The 16,693-nt window shown below is 43.9% G+C and overlaps 1 protein-coding gene across 6 annotated transcripts in view; it reads left to right on the top strand.

The window, feature by feature from the left end:
- Positions 1 to 16,693, top strand: part of ARHGAP26 (Rho GTPase activating protein 26) — a 643,473-nt gene that overhangs the window by 617,373 nt on the left and 9,407 nt on the right. For 3 of the 6 annotated variants that reach the window (XM_064366439.1, XM_064366438.1, XM_064366436.1), the window contains 2 exons: positions 9,162 to 9,272; positions 15,547 to 15,638. In XM_064366439.1, coding sequence (XP_064222509.1) covers positions 9,162 to 9,272; positions 15,547 to 15,638 — 203 coding nt within the window. Of the gene's footprint in view, positions 1 to 9,161; positions 9,438 to 15,546; positions 15,639 to 16,693 lie in introns of all 6 variants that reach the window. The other 3 variants (XM_064366434.1, XM_064366435.1, XM_064366437.1) reach the window with 2 other exon arrangements.

Consider the following 16,693-nt stretch of genomic DNA (forward strand, 5'->3'; position numbering starts at 1 on the left):
TCCTGAGTACATCGCACCAATAGGTCTTGACTCTTTATCCAGTTTGCCAGTCTGTGTCTTTTAATTGGGGCATTTAGCCCATTTACATTTAAGGTTGTTATTGTTATGTGTGAATTTGATCCTGTCATTATGATGCTAGCTGATTATCTTGCCTGTTAGTTGATGCAGTTTCTTCATAGTGTTAATGGCCTTTACAATTTGGTATGTTTTTGAGGTGGCTAGTACTGGTTTTTTCTTTCTGTATTTTCTGCTTCCTTCAGGACTTCTTGTAAGACAGGCCTGGTGGTGACAAAATCTCTCAGCATTTGCTTGTCTGTAAAGGATTTTATTTTTCCTTCACTTATGAAGCTTAGTTTGGCTGGCTGCAAAATTCTAGGCTGAAAATTCTTTTCTTTAAGAATGTTGAGACCGGGCGCGGTGGCTCACGCCTGTAATCCCAGCACTTTGGGAGGTCGAGGCGGGTGGATCACGAGGTCAAGAGATCGAGACCATCCTGGTCAACATGGTGAAACCCCGTCTCTACTAAAAATACAAAAAATTAGCTGGACATGGTGGTGCGTGCCTGTAATCCCAGCTACTCAGGAGGCTGAGGCAGGAGAATTGCCTGAATCCAGGAGGCGGAGGTTGCGGTAAGCCGAGATCGCGCCATTGCACTCCAGTCTGGGTAACAAGAGCGAAACTCCGTCTCAAAAAAAAAGAATGTTGAATATTGGTCCCCACTCTTTTCTGGCTTATAGGGTTTCTGCAGAGAGATCCACTGTTAGCCTGATGGGCTTCCCTGTGTGTGTAACCAACCTTTCTCTCTGGCTGCCCTTAGCATTTTTGCCTTCATTTCAACCTTGGTGAATCTGATGATTATGTGTCTTGGAGTTCCTCTTCTTGAGGAGTATCTTTGTGGCATTCTCTGTATTTCCTGAATTTCAACGTTGGCCTGTCTTGCTATGTTGGGGAAGTTTTCCTGGATAATATCCTGAACAGTGTTTTCCAACTTGGTTTCATGTGCCCCATCACTTTCAGGTATACCAATCAAACATAGGTTTGGTCTTTTTATACAGTCCCATATTTCTTGGAGGCTCTGTTCATTCCTTTTTATTCTTTTTTCTCTAATCTTGTCTTCACGCTTTATTTCATTAAGTTGATCTTCAATCTCTGATATCCTTTCTTCTGCTTGATCCATTTGGCTATTGATACTTGTATATGCTTCATGAAGTTCTCATGCTGTGTTTTTCAGCTCCATCAGGACATCTATGTTCTTCTCTAAGCTGGTTTTTCTAGTTAGCAATTTTTCTAACCTTTCTTCAAGGTTCTTAGCTTCCTTGCATTGGGTTAGAACATGCTCCTTTAGCTCAGAGGAGTTTGTTATTACCCACCTTCTGAAGCCTACTTCTGTCAATTCATGAAACTCATTCTCTGTCCAGTTTTGTTCCCTTGCTGGCAAGGAGTTGTGATCCTTTGGAAGAGAAGAAGTGTTCTGATTTTTGGAATTGTCAGCCTTTTTGTGCTGGTTTTTCCTTATCTTCATGGATTTATCTACCTTTGGTCTTTGATGTTGGTGACCTTCAGATCGAGTTTCTGTGTGGACGTTCTTTTTATTGATGTTGATGCTATTCCTTTCTGTTTGTTAGTTTTCCTTCTAACAGTCAGGCCCCTCTGCTGCAGGTCTGCTGGAGTTTGCTGGAGGTCCATTCCAGACCCTGTTTGCCTGGCTATCACCAGCAGAGGCTGCAGAATAGCAAAGATTCCTGCATCTTCCTTCCTCTGCCAGCTTCGCTCCAGAGGGGCACCTGACAGATGCCAGCCAGAGTTCTACTGTATGAGGTGTCCGTCAACCCCTATTGGGAGGTGTCTCCCAGTCAGGAGGCACAGGGGTCAGGGACCCACTTGTGGAGGCAGTCTGTCCCTTAGCAAAACATGAGCACTGTGCTGGAAGATCCGCTGCTGTCTTCAGAGCCAGCAGGCAGGAACATTTAAGTCTGCTGAAGCTGCACCCACAGCCACCCCTTCCCCCAGGTGCTCTGTCCCAGGGAGATGGGAGTTTTACCTATAAGTCTCTGACAGGGGCTGCTGCCTATCTGTCAGAGATGCTCTGCCCAAGAGGAGAAATCTAGAGACGCAGTCTGCCTACAGTGGTTTTGTGGCACTGCGGTGGCTCTGCCCAGTTCGAACTTCTTGGTGGCTTTATTTTTACTGTGAGGGGAAAACCACCTACTAAAGCCTCAGTAACGGCACACACCCCTCCCCCAACTAAGCTCTAGAGTCCCAGGTCGACTTCAGACTGCTGTGTTGGCAGCAAGGAGTTCAAGTCAGTGGATCTTAGCTTGCTGGGCTCTGTTAGGATGGGATCCACTAAGCTATACCAGTTGGCTATACCAGTTGGCTCCCTGGCATCAGCCCCCTTTCCAGGAGAGTGAATGATTCTGTCTTGTTGGCATTCCAGGTACCACTGGGGTATGAAAAAGAACTCCCGCAGCTAGCTCAGTGCCTGCCCAAACAGCTGCCCAGTTCTGTGCTTGAAACCCAAGGACCTGGTGGTGTAGGCACCCGAGGGAATCTCCTGGTCTGAGGTTGTGAAGATCATGGGAAAAGCATAGTATCTGGGCTGGAATGCACCATTCCTCATGGCACAGTCCCTCATGGCTTCCCTTGGCTAGGGGAGGCAGATTAATAGAATATACATTCTTCTCAGCACCACATCACACTTATTCTAAAATTGACCACATAATTGGAAGTAAAACACTCCTCAGCAAATGCAAAAGAATGGAAATCATAGCAAACAGTCTCTTAGACCACAGTGAGATCAAATTAGAACTCAGGATTAAGAAACTCACTCAAAATCGCATAACTACATGGAAACTGAACAACCTGCTCCTGAATGACTACTGGAAAAATAATGAAATTAAGGCAAAAATAAAGAAGTTCTTTGAAACCAATGAGAACAAAGATACAATGTAGCAGAATCTCTGGGACACAGCTAAAGCAGCATTTAGAGGGAAATTTATAGCACTAATGCCCACAGAAGAAAGCGGGAAAAACCTAAAATTGACACCCTAACATCACAATTTAAAGAACTAGAGAAGCAAGAGAAAACAAATTAAAAAACTAGCAGAAGACAAGAAATAACTAAGATCAGAGCAGAACTGAAGGAGATAGAGATACAAAAACCCTTCAAAAAATCAGTGAATCCAGAAGCTGGCTATTTGAAAAGATTAACAAAATAGACTGCTAGCCACAGTAATAAAGAAGAAAAGACAGAAGAATTAAATAGATGCAATAAAAAATGATAAAAGAGATATCCCACAGAAATATTAACTACCATCAGAGAATACTATAAACAAGTCTATGCAAATAAACTAGAAAATCTAGAGGAAATGCATAAATTCCTGGACACATACAGCCTCCCAAGACTAAACAAGGAAGAAGCTGAATTCCTGAATAGACAAATAACAAGTTCTGAAATTGAGGCAGTAATTAATGGCCTACCAACCAAAAAAAGCCCAGCACCAGACAGATTCACAGCCAAACTCTACTAGAGGTACAAAGAGCTAGTACCATTCCTTCTGAAACTATTCCAAACAATAGAAAAAGAGGGACTCCTCCCTAACTCATTGTATGAGGCCAATATCATCCTGATACCAAAACCTGGCAGAGACACAACAAAAAAAGAAAATTTCAGGCCAATATCGCTGATGAACATCGATGTGAAAATTCTCAATAAAACACTGACAAACCAAATCCAGCAGCACATCAAAAAGCATATCCACTACAATCAAGTCGGCTTCATCCCTAGGATGCAAGGCTGGTTCAACATATGCAAATGATAGACGTAATCCATCACATAAACAGTACCAAAGACAAAAACCACATGATAATAGATGCAGAAAAGGCCTTCGATAAAATTCATCAGCCCTTCATGCTAAAAACTCTCAATAAACTAGGTATCGATGGAACATATCTCAAAATAATAAAAGCTATTTATGACAAACCCACAGCCAGTATCATACTGAATGAGCAAAAGCTGGAAGCATTCCCTTTGAAAACTGACACAAGACAACAATGCCCTCTCTTACTACTCCTATTCAACATAGTGTTGGAAGTTCTGGCCAGGGCAATCAGGCAACAGAAAGAAATAAAGGATATTCAGATAAGAATAGAGGAAGTCAAATTGTCTCTGTTTGCAGATGGCATGATTGTATATTTAGAAAACCCCATTATCTCAGCCCCAGATCTCCTTAAGCTGATAAGCAACTTCAGCAAAGTCTCAGGATACGAAAATCAATGTGCAAAAATCACCAGCATTCTATACACCCAGTAATAGACAAACAGAGAGTCACGTCATGAGTGACATCCCATTTACAATTGCTCCAAAGAGGCTAAAATACTTAGGAATACAACTCACAAGATATGTGAAGGACCTCTTCAAGGAGAACTGCAAACCACTGCTCAAGGAAATAAGAGAGGACACAAACAAATGGAAAAGCATTCCATGCTCATGGATAAGAAGAATCAATATCATGAAAATGGCCATACTGCCCAAAGTAATTTAGATTCAGTGCTATCCCCATCAAGCTACCGTTGACTTTCTTTACAGAATTAGAAAAAAACTACTTTAAATTTAATCTGGTACCAAAATGAGCCCATATAGCCGAGACAATCCTAAGCAAAAAGAACAAAGCTACAGGCATCACACTGCCTGACTTCAAACTATACTACAAGGCTACAATAACCAAAACAGCATGGTACTGGTACCAAAACAGATATATAGACCAGTGGAACAGAACAGAGGCCTCAGGCTTGACAAAAACAAGCAATGGGGAAAGGATTCCCTATTTAATAAATGGTGTTGGGAAAACTGGCTAGCCATATGCAAAACACTGAAACTGGACCATTCCATACACCTTATACAAGAATTAATTCAAGATGGATTAAATACTTAAATGTAAGACCTAAAATCCTAAAAACTCTAGAATAAAACCTAGGCAATACCATTCAGGACATAGGCATGGACAAAGACTTCCTGACTAAAACACCAAAAGCAATGGCAACAAAAGCCAAAATTGACAAATGGGTTCTAATTAATTAAAGCACTTCTGCACAGCAAAAGAAACTATCATCAGAGTGAACAGGCAACCTACAGAATGGGAGAAAATTTATTGCAATCTATCCATCTGACAAAGGGCTAATATCCAGAATCTACAAGGAACTTAAACAAATTTACCAGAAAAAAACAGACAACCCCATCAAAAAGTGGGTGATGGATATGAAGAGACAGTTCTCAAAAGAAGACATTTATGCAACCAACAAACATATGGAAAAAAGCTCACATCACTGGTCATAAGAGAAATATAAATCAAAACCACAATGACATACCATCTCACCCCAGTAAGAATGGCAATCATTAAAAAGTCAGGAAACAACAGATGCTGGAGAGGATGTGGAGAAATAGGAATTCATTTACACTGTTGGTGGGAGTGTAAATTCATTCATCCATTGTGAAAGACAGTGTGGTGATTCCTCAAGGACCTAGAACCGAAATACCATTTGACTCAACAATACCCGTACTAGGTATATACCCAAAGGATTATAAATCATTCTACTATAAAGGCACATGCACACATATGTTTATTGCAGCACTATCCACAATAGCAAAGACTTGGAACCAACCCAAATGCCCATCAATGATAGACTGGATAAAGAAAATGTGGCACATATATACCATGGAATACTATGCAGCCATAAAAAAGAATGAGCTCATGTCCTTTGCAGGGATGTGGATGAAACTGGAAACCATCACTCTCAGCAAACAAACACAGGAAAAGAAAACCAAACACCACATGTTCTCACTCATAAGTGGGAGTTGAACAATGAGAACAAATGGACACAGGGAGGGGAACATCACACACTGGGACCTGTCAGGAGCTGGAGGGTAGGGGAGGAATAGCATTAGGAGAAATACCTAATGTAGATGATAGGTTGATGGGTTCAGCAAACCACCATGGCACATGTGTACCTATGTAACAAACCTACATGTTCTGCATATGTATCCCAGAACTTAAAGTATAATTAAAAAAAAAAATCACTGAAGTGCTATGGAGTATGCATTTTATTATTATACCAATTCAAATATGGTGGTATCGAATGATAAAATGCGGTCACTTTATAGCAAATGTTACTGCTATGGCTAAAACATAAACAAATGAAATTCTGTTGTTAAAAATTGCAGTTGAGGCTGGGCACAGTGGCTCACGCCTGTAATCCCAGCACTTTGGGAGGCTGAGGTGGGTGGATCACCTGAGGTCAGGAGTTCAAGACCAGCCTGACCAACATGGTGAAACCCCATCTCTACTAAAAATACAAAAAATTAGCTGGGTGTGGTGGTGGGCACCTATAATCCCAGCTGTCGGGAGGCTGAGGCAGGACAATCGCTGGAACCCGGGAGGTGGAGATTGCAGTGAGCCAAGGTCGCGCCATTGCACTCCAGCCTGGGTGACAAGAGCAAAACCCTGTCTTAAAAAATAATAATAATAATTGCAGTTCATACTATGGCAATCGACATGGGGATTAAGGAGTAAGTTCTTAAAATAGTTACGAATACCCTGCATTCCAGCCGCACCCCCAGATAATTCCAGCCATGTACTTCTGGCCAAGAACCACTTAGATATCTGAGGATGTGAAAAACATTTAGAACCCACATTGTATTCACAGAATATGTTCCCAACTATGCCATTAGCCAAAGGCATAATTCTTGGTACAGATGGAATAGGAAGCTGGAGGTGTTTCCTACTTATTAAAGTCATAAAAAAAAAAGTTGGAAGGACTTTTTAATTGTCCTGTGGCAACCACTGACCAAAAGAACAGATTGGTACAAGCCCCTGGGTCTGGGCTATTGTCTTGAACCTCCAAATTGTCCCTGGGCTGGGCTGTGGTTTGAAAGTTGCTGCCAGGTCTTGCCTACTAGGTTGTTCTACTAGGTCATTGTCTGGAGGGGCGGGGTTGTGGTGAGAGCACTGAGAAAGTGAGGCTTCTCTGACTAGCAGCAACTGTGGAAGAAAATGGAGACTGCACCGTAGAAAAGAGCTGACACTTTTCCTAGGACTGGAGACAGAGTCAAGTGGGAGCCAGGTATTAAGCTAATAATAGCCCTCAGCTGATGGATCTTACTGTCTTACATTACTGTTGTTTTTAAATCTGTTGCTTCTTGTCAAATACAGTTTAAGCTCTTGAAGTCGAGGGATCTTGGCAAATACCACTTACTGTCTTGAACATACCAAGTGCTCAATGACTAGTTTTTGCTGGATTAAGAAAAAATTTTTTAAAAAGTCATACTTTCTAAATTTTATTTATCCTCTTATATGAATTATGTCTGCTGTATGAATCCACCAGACCAAACGCTGGAGGCAGGATTGGGGATTTTGTTGGAATTTGCAAGATGTTGAGTCTTACTGCGATTCTGTCACTGTATTCTCATATTCCCTTGCAAATAGGGTAGGTATCTAAAGGAAGCCCATGAATCAGTGGTTAAGAAGAATTCTAATGCTATGACTGAGTCTGTAAAAAAAAACTTGTCACAGCCTAGAGGAGCAGGGCAAGTCCTTCTATCTCGGAGGCAATGCACTGGCTGCCAGAGCCCTGGGCTTCCATTCAGCGGATGGGGTTTGAACCGCAGCCCTATCACTTATAAGCTGGGCATCCTTAGGGAAGCCTCAGCTTAGGTTTCCACATCTGTGAAATGAGAATTATAGTAGTACCTGTTTGTGGGCTTATCAGGTGGGTAAATGAGATTCATTAATTTACTCAATAATGATTTGTTAAATATAATACCTACAGACACTATTTTAGACATTGGATATACAGCAGTAAGCAAAACAAAAGCCTCTTCCTCATGGAATTTATATTCTAGAAATATAATATGCATAATGGAATTGAACAAACTGTTTATCAGTCACATTGGTTTGAGCCTCTCTGATGAACTCACATTGTGGTTTTTGCTGTTATTTGTCTATAGGTGTTTATGTTACAACAGTAGGTAATTGGGGCTATTAAGGGGTCTCATGTCTGAATTGGTAAAACCCTAGGGAAGTCCCAGTAAGCAGGATATTTTTGTGTTCTTGCTAAATTGTGGTACGCTTAGAAAGTCTGTTCCCCTCGAACCGGATTTCTGTCATTTTCGCCCCCATGAAATGCTTGGTTCAAACAGTCCAGCAGTCAGCTGAGATTCGGGGGAGGCAAGTGGTGTGGCTGAACTAGTTTCTGTCAGTCATTGGTGTTTGCACCGTGACTTACGATTTCAGAGTTGCGAAGGTGCTTGTGTAATTTGTGGAAATAAGTCAAAGGGCTAGCACAACCAATTAAAATCCACAAGCCACATTTCAGTGAGTAATTTCAACCTTTCCTCTCCAAACTTTTGATTAGCCACCCGTCAAAGAACAAAATGGACAAATTGAAGGTTTCAGTTCATTTTTTTCATTGCCTTCCCTCTGGGGCTTTTTCTTTGAGCATCATAATGCCCAAATTCCACGAAAGGAGAAAGGGCAAGCCTGGGCAGCAAACCTCAGAGGAACCGCATTCTGCTGGTAATTGCACACCGCCTCCCAAGAGATGTGTCCGTATTCACCTCCATTGGCTATCGCTGTCTTCATGCAGTACTTCAGATCTCCAGTGGCACACAGCCCATCTAGTTAAAAATGCAAACAGGAAATCATTTTCTCACTGAATGGCCTTTGTGGCCCAAAAGAAAAAAAATGGTCATTTCTTCTGAGACATAACTTGAAAAACACTCCCACAACAGTGGAAGCTGAAAGCTCGTTATAAGCTAGCCCTGCGTCAGAACAAGGCTGGTAATAGGAGATGGGTGTGGGAACTCATGTGCATGGGCTCAGGGCATTTGTCACCAATGGACATGATCAAAGAAGCTTCTATCACCTGAAAAGCAGTTGTTCTGCAGGGAAAAGCTTGTTTATGCTCCGAGGAATTACAGAACAGACGTTACTTGGACACGGAGGTTTGGTCTGGAGGAAGGTGACATGGCCCTAACAGCACATCCCTGGGTGTCAGTGCTCCTCTGCTCTGCCCAGCTTTCCGTCATCTGGCCTCCCATGACCTCCTGTGCTCCCATTGTGGTTTCCCTGTGTGCTGACAAGTTTTCTGGTTGTTATGTCTTGCAGCCCCCCGAATCCAAGCCCAACTTCACCCCTCTCGCCATCTTGGCCCATGTTCTCGGCGCCATCCAGCCCTATGCCCACCTCATCCACGTCCAGCGACTCATCCCCCGTCAGGTCTGTTGCAGGGTTTGTTTGGTTTTCTGTTGCTGCCGTTGTTCTCTCATTGGCTTGGTCCTCTCTTCATGCAGTGTTCAGCCTCCTCGTCAACTTTGTTCCCTGCCATCCAAACCTGCACTTGCTTTTTGACAGGCCAGAAGAAGCGATTCATGAAGACTCCAGGTAAAATCTCGGATGATGACCAATCTGTTCCCGTTTATCCAAAGCTGGCCAGGGACAACAGGGGGTTGCCTCTGCTCTCCTGTGGTTCCCTCCTAAGAGAACAGAGCTAAAAGGGACCATTTGCATGAACCAGCATGGCATTTTTCACACCCTTTTGCACCCTGAGTCAAGTTTCTGAATTAATCTCTCTGGTGCCTAGAGTTAGGGGAAGGAGCACCTCCTGAATCAGACTCCGGTTTTGATGGCTCTCTCAATTACATGTGTCCTCTGTGCTTTGGTGTAAGATAACATAAGAGGGAACAGTGTTGATACACATGCCAGCCTTCTCTCATTTTTATCAGGTAGCATCAGGCAGCGTTTATTTGTGGGGTTGGGCCCCTTGGGCCTGAGCACTGACACCGAGTCACTGAGACCAGAGCCACTGGATAGAGGCAAATAGAACACAGAATAAAAGCTAGAGACACGAAGCAGTTTTTCTTATAAGTGCTCATGGCTTATGACTCCTTGTCCTCCATATACTCCCGGAGCCGTCCATGCTCCCAGCATGCTTCTGTCTCCGTGTGTCATGAAGCCTGAGCTGTCCTGGGAACAGACACTGCCTCTCTCTGAGGGAGAGCAGCTTGACCTAGTTCCTCTTCTCAGGGCCATGCTGTAATTTTCCCTGCTTTTGTGACTTCTACACTTAAATTCTTTGCTCTTGTGCTCTTTGGAGAAAAGAGCTCTTTACAACCAGGAGAAGAATGAATAGGGATCCTGCAGAATTCCTCTGCTGTGGAGCTCTTGAGCATGTTTCTCTCTCAAGCTTAGTCTCAGCTTTCAGACAACCAAATGGTAGAGCCCAGTTATAAGCATCAGAAGCATTTTGGGCTTTGGGAATATTTTCTCCTCCATCTTTTTCTCCAAAAGGTGGATCCAGCAGAGAGGCTTAAATAATTTATGAAGCCGAGTTTCACTTTTAGAAAAAAAGAAAATCCCATGCTATTTATATATATACAGATACATACATTACTTTATTCCCTACTAGGCACTTACATATCTATCGTTTCATTCTATCCTCACGTGAAACTGAGAAGAGAAATGGGCTGAACCCTATTGTAGAAAATGAAAACTAAAGCACAGCAAGGTGACTTGGACACAGTTACATGACTAAGAGCCAATCCAGAATTCAGGACTTCTCCCCCTCAGCTCAGCACTCTTTCCTCCAAACACGTGGGTAACCCCAATTTGAGTTTTTATGCAGCTCCCAGCCTAGAGCCTGGCTTGCTCTTTTAGGTTTTATACAGCTTTCTACCTGGCTTCGTCCTGGATGATGGGAAGGAGCTTTTCAGTATATTCTTTTTTTCTCACTCTATAAATAAGAGAAATTTTCAGATCATGTCTTCTTGACATTCTAGTAATTTTCCAGTCATTTCTTGGACATCTTCTGGGCACTTTGGGAGACATTAACTTTCTAAGATACCAGAAATGACATGGATTATTCTCATTAGAACATGAGGACCTGAACCAGAGGAAACTAAGTGACCACAGACACGTCAGCTTCCAAAATGCCTCACTCGCTCATTAGAGAAACGTGGACTTTAGGAGAATGCAGTTCCTTCATTTTTATCAAAAAGGAGTAAAATTTTCAAAATATTGGCCCCTCAGACAAAATGGGTTAAGAGACTCAAGACAGTGGAATCACTCAGCTAAAATCTAAAACGTTCTCTCTGCCTTGATGGTACTCACTTTTTTGTGTGTCTGAGCTTTGGGGCCCTGTTTCTTATGAAGTATCTCTACCTCTTCACTCCTTTTCATCTCCCAAAATATTTCCATACTGTTTTTCCTTCCTACTCCTTCCTACCTCTTAAAGCATTTCCAGATTGGCAGAGGACAGTGGCAACACAATCAGCTCATCTTGTGTGTCTGGGGTCACAGTTACTCAATACCTCCTCCCCTGGCCATTGTTAGAATTGTACCATTTAGACACCTTTAGGAAGCTGCCCTCTTGAAATAGTCAAGGCAGGCCGGGCGCAGTGGCTCACGCCTGTAATCCCAGCTCTTTGGGAGGCTGAGGCAGGCAGATCGCCCGAGGTTAGGAGTTCAAGACCAGCCTGGCCAACATGGTAAAACCCTGTTTCTACTAAAAATACAAAAATTAGCTGGGCATGGTGGCAGGCGCCTGTTATCCCAGCTACTCAGGAGGCTGAAGCGGGAGAATTGCTTGAACCTGGGAGGTGGAGTTTGCAGAGATTGCACCATTGCACTCCAACCTGGGTGACAGAGCAAGACTCCATCTCAAAAAAAAGAGTCAAGGCAGAGTGGGGCTAACTGTGTTTTCCCAGGTGAGCACAGATAGCAACACTGCTGGGGAGCTAGCCCATCAAAGGAACAGAGAGAACAGAAGCTCATACACTGCAGTATATAGCAAAGAGGTGGTGATATACACCCATTATTGAGGTCCAGTGGGGCCTCCCCTAAATCCACTTCCAGAGGATGAAGCTTTAGATTTTCTTCCCTGAGCAAAACCTTTAAAAGTAAATACTGAATTAGCCCTAATCAGTGGCCCCGTGAACTGAATGATGTCTCCTCTGGAAATTGCTTCCTGTCTGTATTAGTCTGTTTTCATGCTGCTGATAAAAACATACCCTATACTGGGAAGCAAAAGGTGTTTAACAGACTTACAGTTCCACATGACTGGGGAGGCCTCACAATCATGGCAGAAGGCAAAGAGGAGCAAGTCACATCTTTCATGGATGGCGGCAGGCAAAATGAGAGTTTGGGCAGGGAAACTCCCGTTTTTTAAAACCATCAGATCTCATGAGATCCATTCACTATCACGAGAGCAGCACAGGAAAGATCCTCCCCCACGATTCAGTCATCTCCCACTGAGCCCCTCACACAGCACGGGAATTATGAGAGCTACCAGATGAGATTCAGGTGGGGATGCAGAGCCGCACGATATCACTGTCCCCTCTTCAAACCATTTGTAGAGCTTGTTTGTTCAAGCTCAGGAATGAAGATGCCTTTTGCAGCACAGTAGATAAAGGGTGCGGGAGAAACATTCCCTCCACAGTTCCTTTTTCTTCCACTTGCTCACCCCTCCCCGCAAAAAGCCTGTAGTCCCAAACCCATAACTTGCATTTGCACAGGGGTCCCTGGAAATTATGCCTAAATGATCGACTCCTCGCCGCTTGCCCGTCTAGCTGGCCCCACCTCCCTGTAGTGCCATATGATGGAGAATGGGTCATCATTTTGCAAGGCTTGCAAGGGCATTTGAGGAAAACTCCTCTGAGTGCTTTCCAGGCCTTGTGCCATGCTCAGAGGTGAAAATTAAAGGGAGCTAGCAGGAGGATCCAAACATGTTCATGCCCATAAAGGCCCCGCTGAGGTCTGAAGGGCTCTGTGACCGGAGCAGCCAAAAACTACCCCAGGCTCTCTGTATCCAGTTTTGAGATGCACCGTGGAGAGTAGGAAGGCAAAGAACCAATGATGCCTGGTGGAGATTTTTTATTTTTTTTAATCAGAGCCAAAACCTACAAACACAAACTCTCTGCCAACAGGATTTGTCTGTTTTGGTAGGAACCCTACCTAAAGCAAACCGCTTAAGGCCTTTGAGAAGGAGTTATGGGGTACTTGACTTGTTGGGCTGACAAGTTTTTAAGAAGATAAGACTTTTTTGGTAGGGTTGCCAGATTTAGTGATTAAAATAAAAAATACAGCATACCCAGTTAAATTTGGATGGTAGATAAACAACACAGATGTTTTTGTATACAAATGTCCCATGCAATATTTGGGATATAACGTATACTAAAGAAATATTTATTGTTTAATCTGTCATCCAGATTTAACTAGGTGTCCTGTATTTTATCTGGCAACCCTACTCTTGGGGAACAGGAATGGCCCCCTGTCATATCTCCCATTTTTGTGCCTATCCTAAGGCAGTAGAGGGAGATTTCAAGGGAAAAGGCCATCCCATAGACTGTTGGTTACCTATCAACTTGAGAAGAAAACACAGCCCTTTCTTGGCCTTTGTTTTAATTAATTTTTTTTTTTTTTTGAGACAGGATCTTACATGGCCCAGACTAGAGTGCAGTGGTGCAATCTCAGCTCACTGCAACCTCGACCTCCTGGGCTCAAGCATTCCTCCTGCCTCAGCCTCCCAAGTAACCTGGACTCCAGGCGTGTCCCACCATGCCTGGCTAATTTTTTTATTTTTTGTAGAGATGGAGGTCTCCTAATCTAGTCTTGAATTCCTGGGCTCAAGCAATCCTGCCACCTCCCAAAGTGCTGGGATTCAGGTGTGAGCCATAGTGCCTAGTCTGTTATTTTTGTAATATACTATGTTATTACCACTTCATTACTCAATTCCAAAAACCTAATATCAATGGAATGTTGCTCCTTTTAAATGATAATCTTGGGCACCTAAGACCATTCCCTTTTATTTCTGCCTGCCAAATACCTCTGCTGCTTTCCCGGCTTGCCCCTGTATCGTCCCATTACCTTTATTTAATGAGATTAATAAGTAATATCTGCGAAAATCCAGCCAGAGGAGCCTTGCCTCAGATGCTGTTTCCCTTAGTTTTTATTCCCCCTTCCCTGATCTCTTTGCTTTTTACCCACCTGCTCTACCCTAACCTCAAAAGGCAGAAATACTGCCTCAAAACCTGGTCTCTGAGACCCTGGCTAATGTGAACTGGAGTCTCCTTTCACCTTCAATGTCCTAACAGGTTCCATTTGCCTGTCAGTATAGTCTTTTATCTGTTTTAGCACTTTTCACAGCCAAGTCACTCCTCCTCTCTGCTTCCCAGCACCCCCAAGAAAAGCCTCTTATGTTCCTCCCTGGAAAGATGCACAAAGGATGTTTGACCCTTGCTGGCCAACACACAGACTTGGTTTCTTTGGATCACAGACTATGCCCCTTGTCCTGAACTTTATTCTTTAATCATAATTAGACAGGAAGAGGTGTTTTCCTGTTGGAGCTGAGGAATACTAAAGATTCTTCTTTCCTTCATTCCCAGGGGTCCCACTTCATTTTCTCCCACTTTCCTTATGATTTCCTGCCTGGCCATCATATCTTGGCTCCAAGAAAACCAGAGGGAACAACAGTAAACTGCACCCCAGCAATAAATTCGAGATAACCTTTACTCTGATGACCCTGCACAATGGAGACCATGTGGCTCACAAAGCCTAAAATATTTACCACCCGGCCCTTTGCAGAAAAAGTTTACCACGCTCTGCTCTAGAACAGTGCTTCTCAACCCTCAGTGCACATTGGAATCACTTGGAGAGCTTTTTAAAAATACTGATGCCTATATAATATCTGCACATCTGGGTAGAAGCCAGACATCTGCATTTTCTAAATGCTCCTCAGGTGATTTGAATGCACAGTGAGAGTAATTGTCAACACTCACCTGACATGAGAAGAGCAAAAACAAAATGCCTCGTGTCCCCCTTCCTTCTTCCTCCTCCCCACACTCCCCATACAGGTGCACGTGTGTGCTCATGCGCACACATGTGTAACTGCCCTCACATACCTTGTCTGTTCCCTCCCCTGGGGGCTGGAGAGCTCCAGTTCTGGAATCCTGCCCTGCCAGCAAGACCCAGCCTGGTAAGAAATCAAGAACATCTGGGGGAACTCGTGTCCACCCGTGGTCTGGAACTGAAACTTGGCTTTGCTGGAATTTCTCCTTTGTGACTCACTGAGCATTGCCAACTTTTCAACAGGGTCTGTTGGGAGTGTGTTCCTCAGAGCAGCGTGGAACTTTTTTCCTGCCCCTGCCTCCCTCCCCTCCCCCATCACTTTAGCTTCCAAAAAAAAAGGGGGGCCCAGCCTGCCCTCCTGCTGTTTGGCTGTTATAACTCCCAGGTAAAGTTTTAACACGGCACAAGGTGACCCCACAAGAAGGGTACTTTCTTGAAGCTTATGGCTTTTCTCTGAATTTTTCTCCTTTTTCTCCTGTGACCTTTGCAGCTTTCCCACCTCATGTCTTGCCATCTGGCTGCCTTGCCAGGCACTTCCCACGAGAGGGGACTAGGTAGCTCACAGGGAAAAGGAAGAAAAGAGATTAAATGTCTGGGGCTTTCTAAGGGTTTTTTCAAAAATGTTAAATAAACTCCTGTTTTCACACAGCACACCGTTCCGGAAGGCAAAAGCCTTGTATGCCTGCAAAGCTGAACATGACTCAGAACTTTCGTTCACAGCAGGCACGGTCTTCGATAATGGTGAGTTTCTCATCCCCTCACAAAGATATGGGCAGGGGGCGAGGGCAAGAGGAGCACATAAATAACTGGCATTTTCAAAGTTCCTCCCTAGGGAAAGTCTCAATACAATGGGTAAGAACAAAAACTGAGAGAGAGAGAGAGAGAGAGAGAGTGTGTGTGTGTGTGTGTGTGTGTGTGTTGGTTTCAGGAGACACTGTGAAGAGTGGACTAGTATAATCAGCTCTGAGTTGAGTTGTTACCACAGTAAATGAGATTGTGCCTGCAGAAGACCCAGCCCAGAACTTGGAAGTGGCTTTGAGAGATCATACACATCACATGTTTAAAATGGTACTCAACACATATTAAGTATTCAATAAGTTAATATTTTTATTATTAAGACCATCATCACCATTGTATCCATCTTCAAAAAAGGCCCTGATGCTCTTATAGTTCACAGTGACAGTTTTTCCTTACTTTTGTCTGGGCAGTGGATGCTGCACCTGCCTCCATGGGTCCTGGCCACATCTGTAAAGGTCTTACATTCCAGGCCAGAGCAGAGATGGGTTCCTGGGGACCAGCCCTTGACTGTACGCAGGTCCAAAGAGGCTGTCATTGTGTCTGCCCAGCCCCTACATTCAGCATAGCAGAGGTATCCATCAGGCACGGGTAGACAGAAGGGGGAACAAGGGACAGAGCATGGGGGTTTCCCAGATCACACAACTTTTGGCCTTCTGGGTCAGCAGGAGGGGGAGAGGTTACTCCAGAATGGCATGTGGCCTTCTGAGTTTGCATTCCCTTTTATAGTTCTCAAATCCTCAAGCACTGTCCTTAAATCTTTGCTCCATTAACTCTCATCTGGGCCCTTTATAAATCAAAGTGCACAAACAGCCAGCCCAGCCACCTCTCCTGTCCATGGCTGGTGCTTGCAGGCCCCAGCAGACTGCAGGTGCAGTGCAGGTGCAGTGGGTCTGCTGAAGACTCCAAAGCCATTTAACTGGTGAGTGTCCCCAACACAGGCCCAGGCGGCGGAGTCCTAGCCCTGCCGTAACCTGCCATGGCTCTCACAGAAGACAAAC

The sequence above is a fragment of the Aotus nancymaae genome, unplaced genomic scaffold (genome assembly GCF_030222135.1).
Source record: "Aotus nancymaae isolate 86718 unplaced genomic scaffold, 86718_ANA_hifiasm-v0.15.2.pri h1tg000064l_1, whole genome shotgun sequence".
Lineage (NCBI taxonomy): Eukaryota > Metazoa > Chordata > Mammalia > Primates > Aotidae > Aotus > Aotus nancymaae.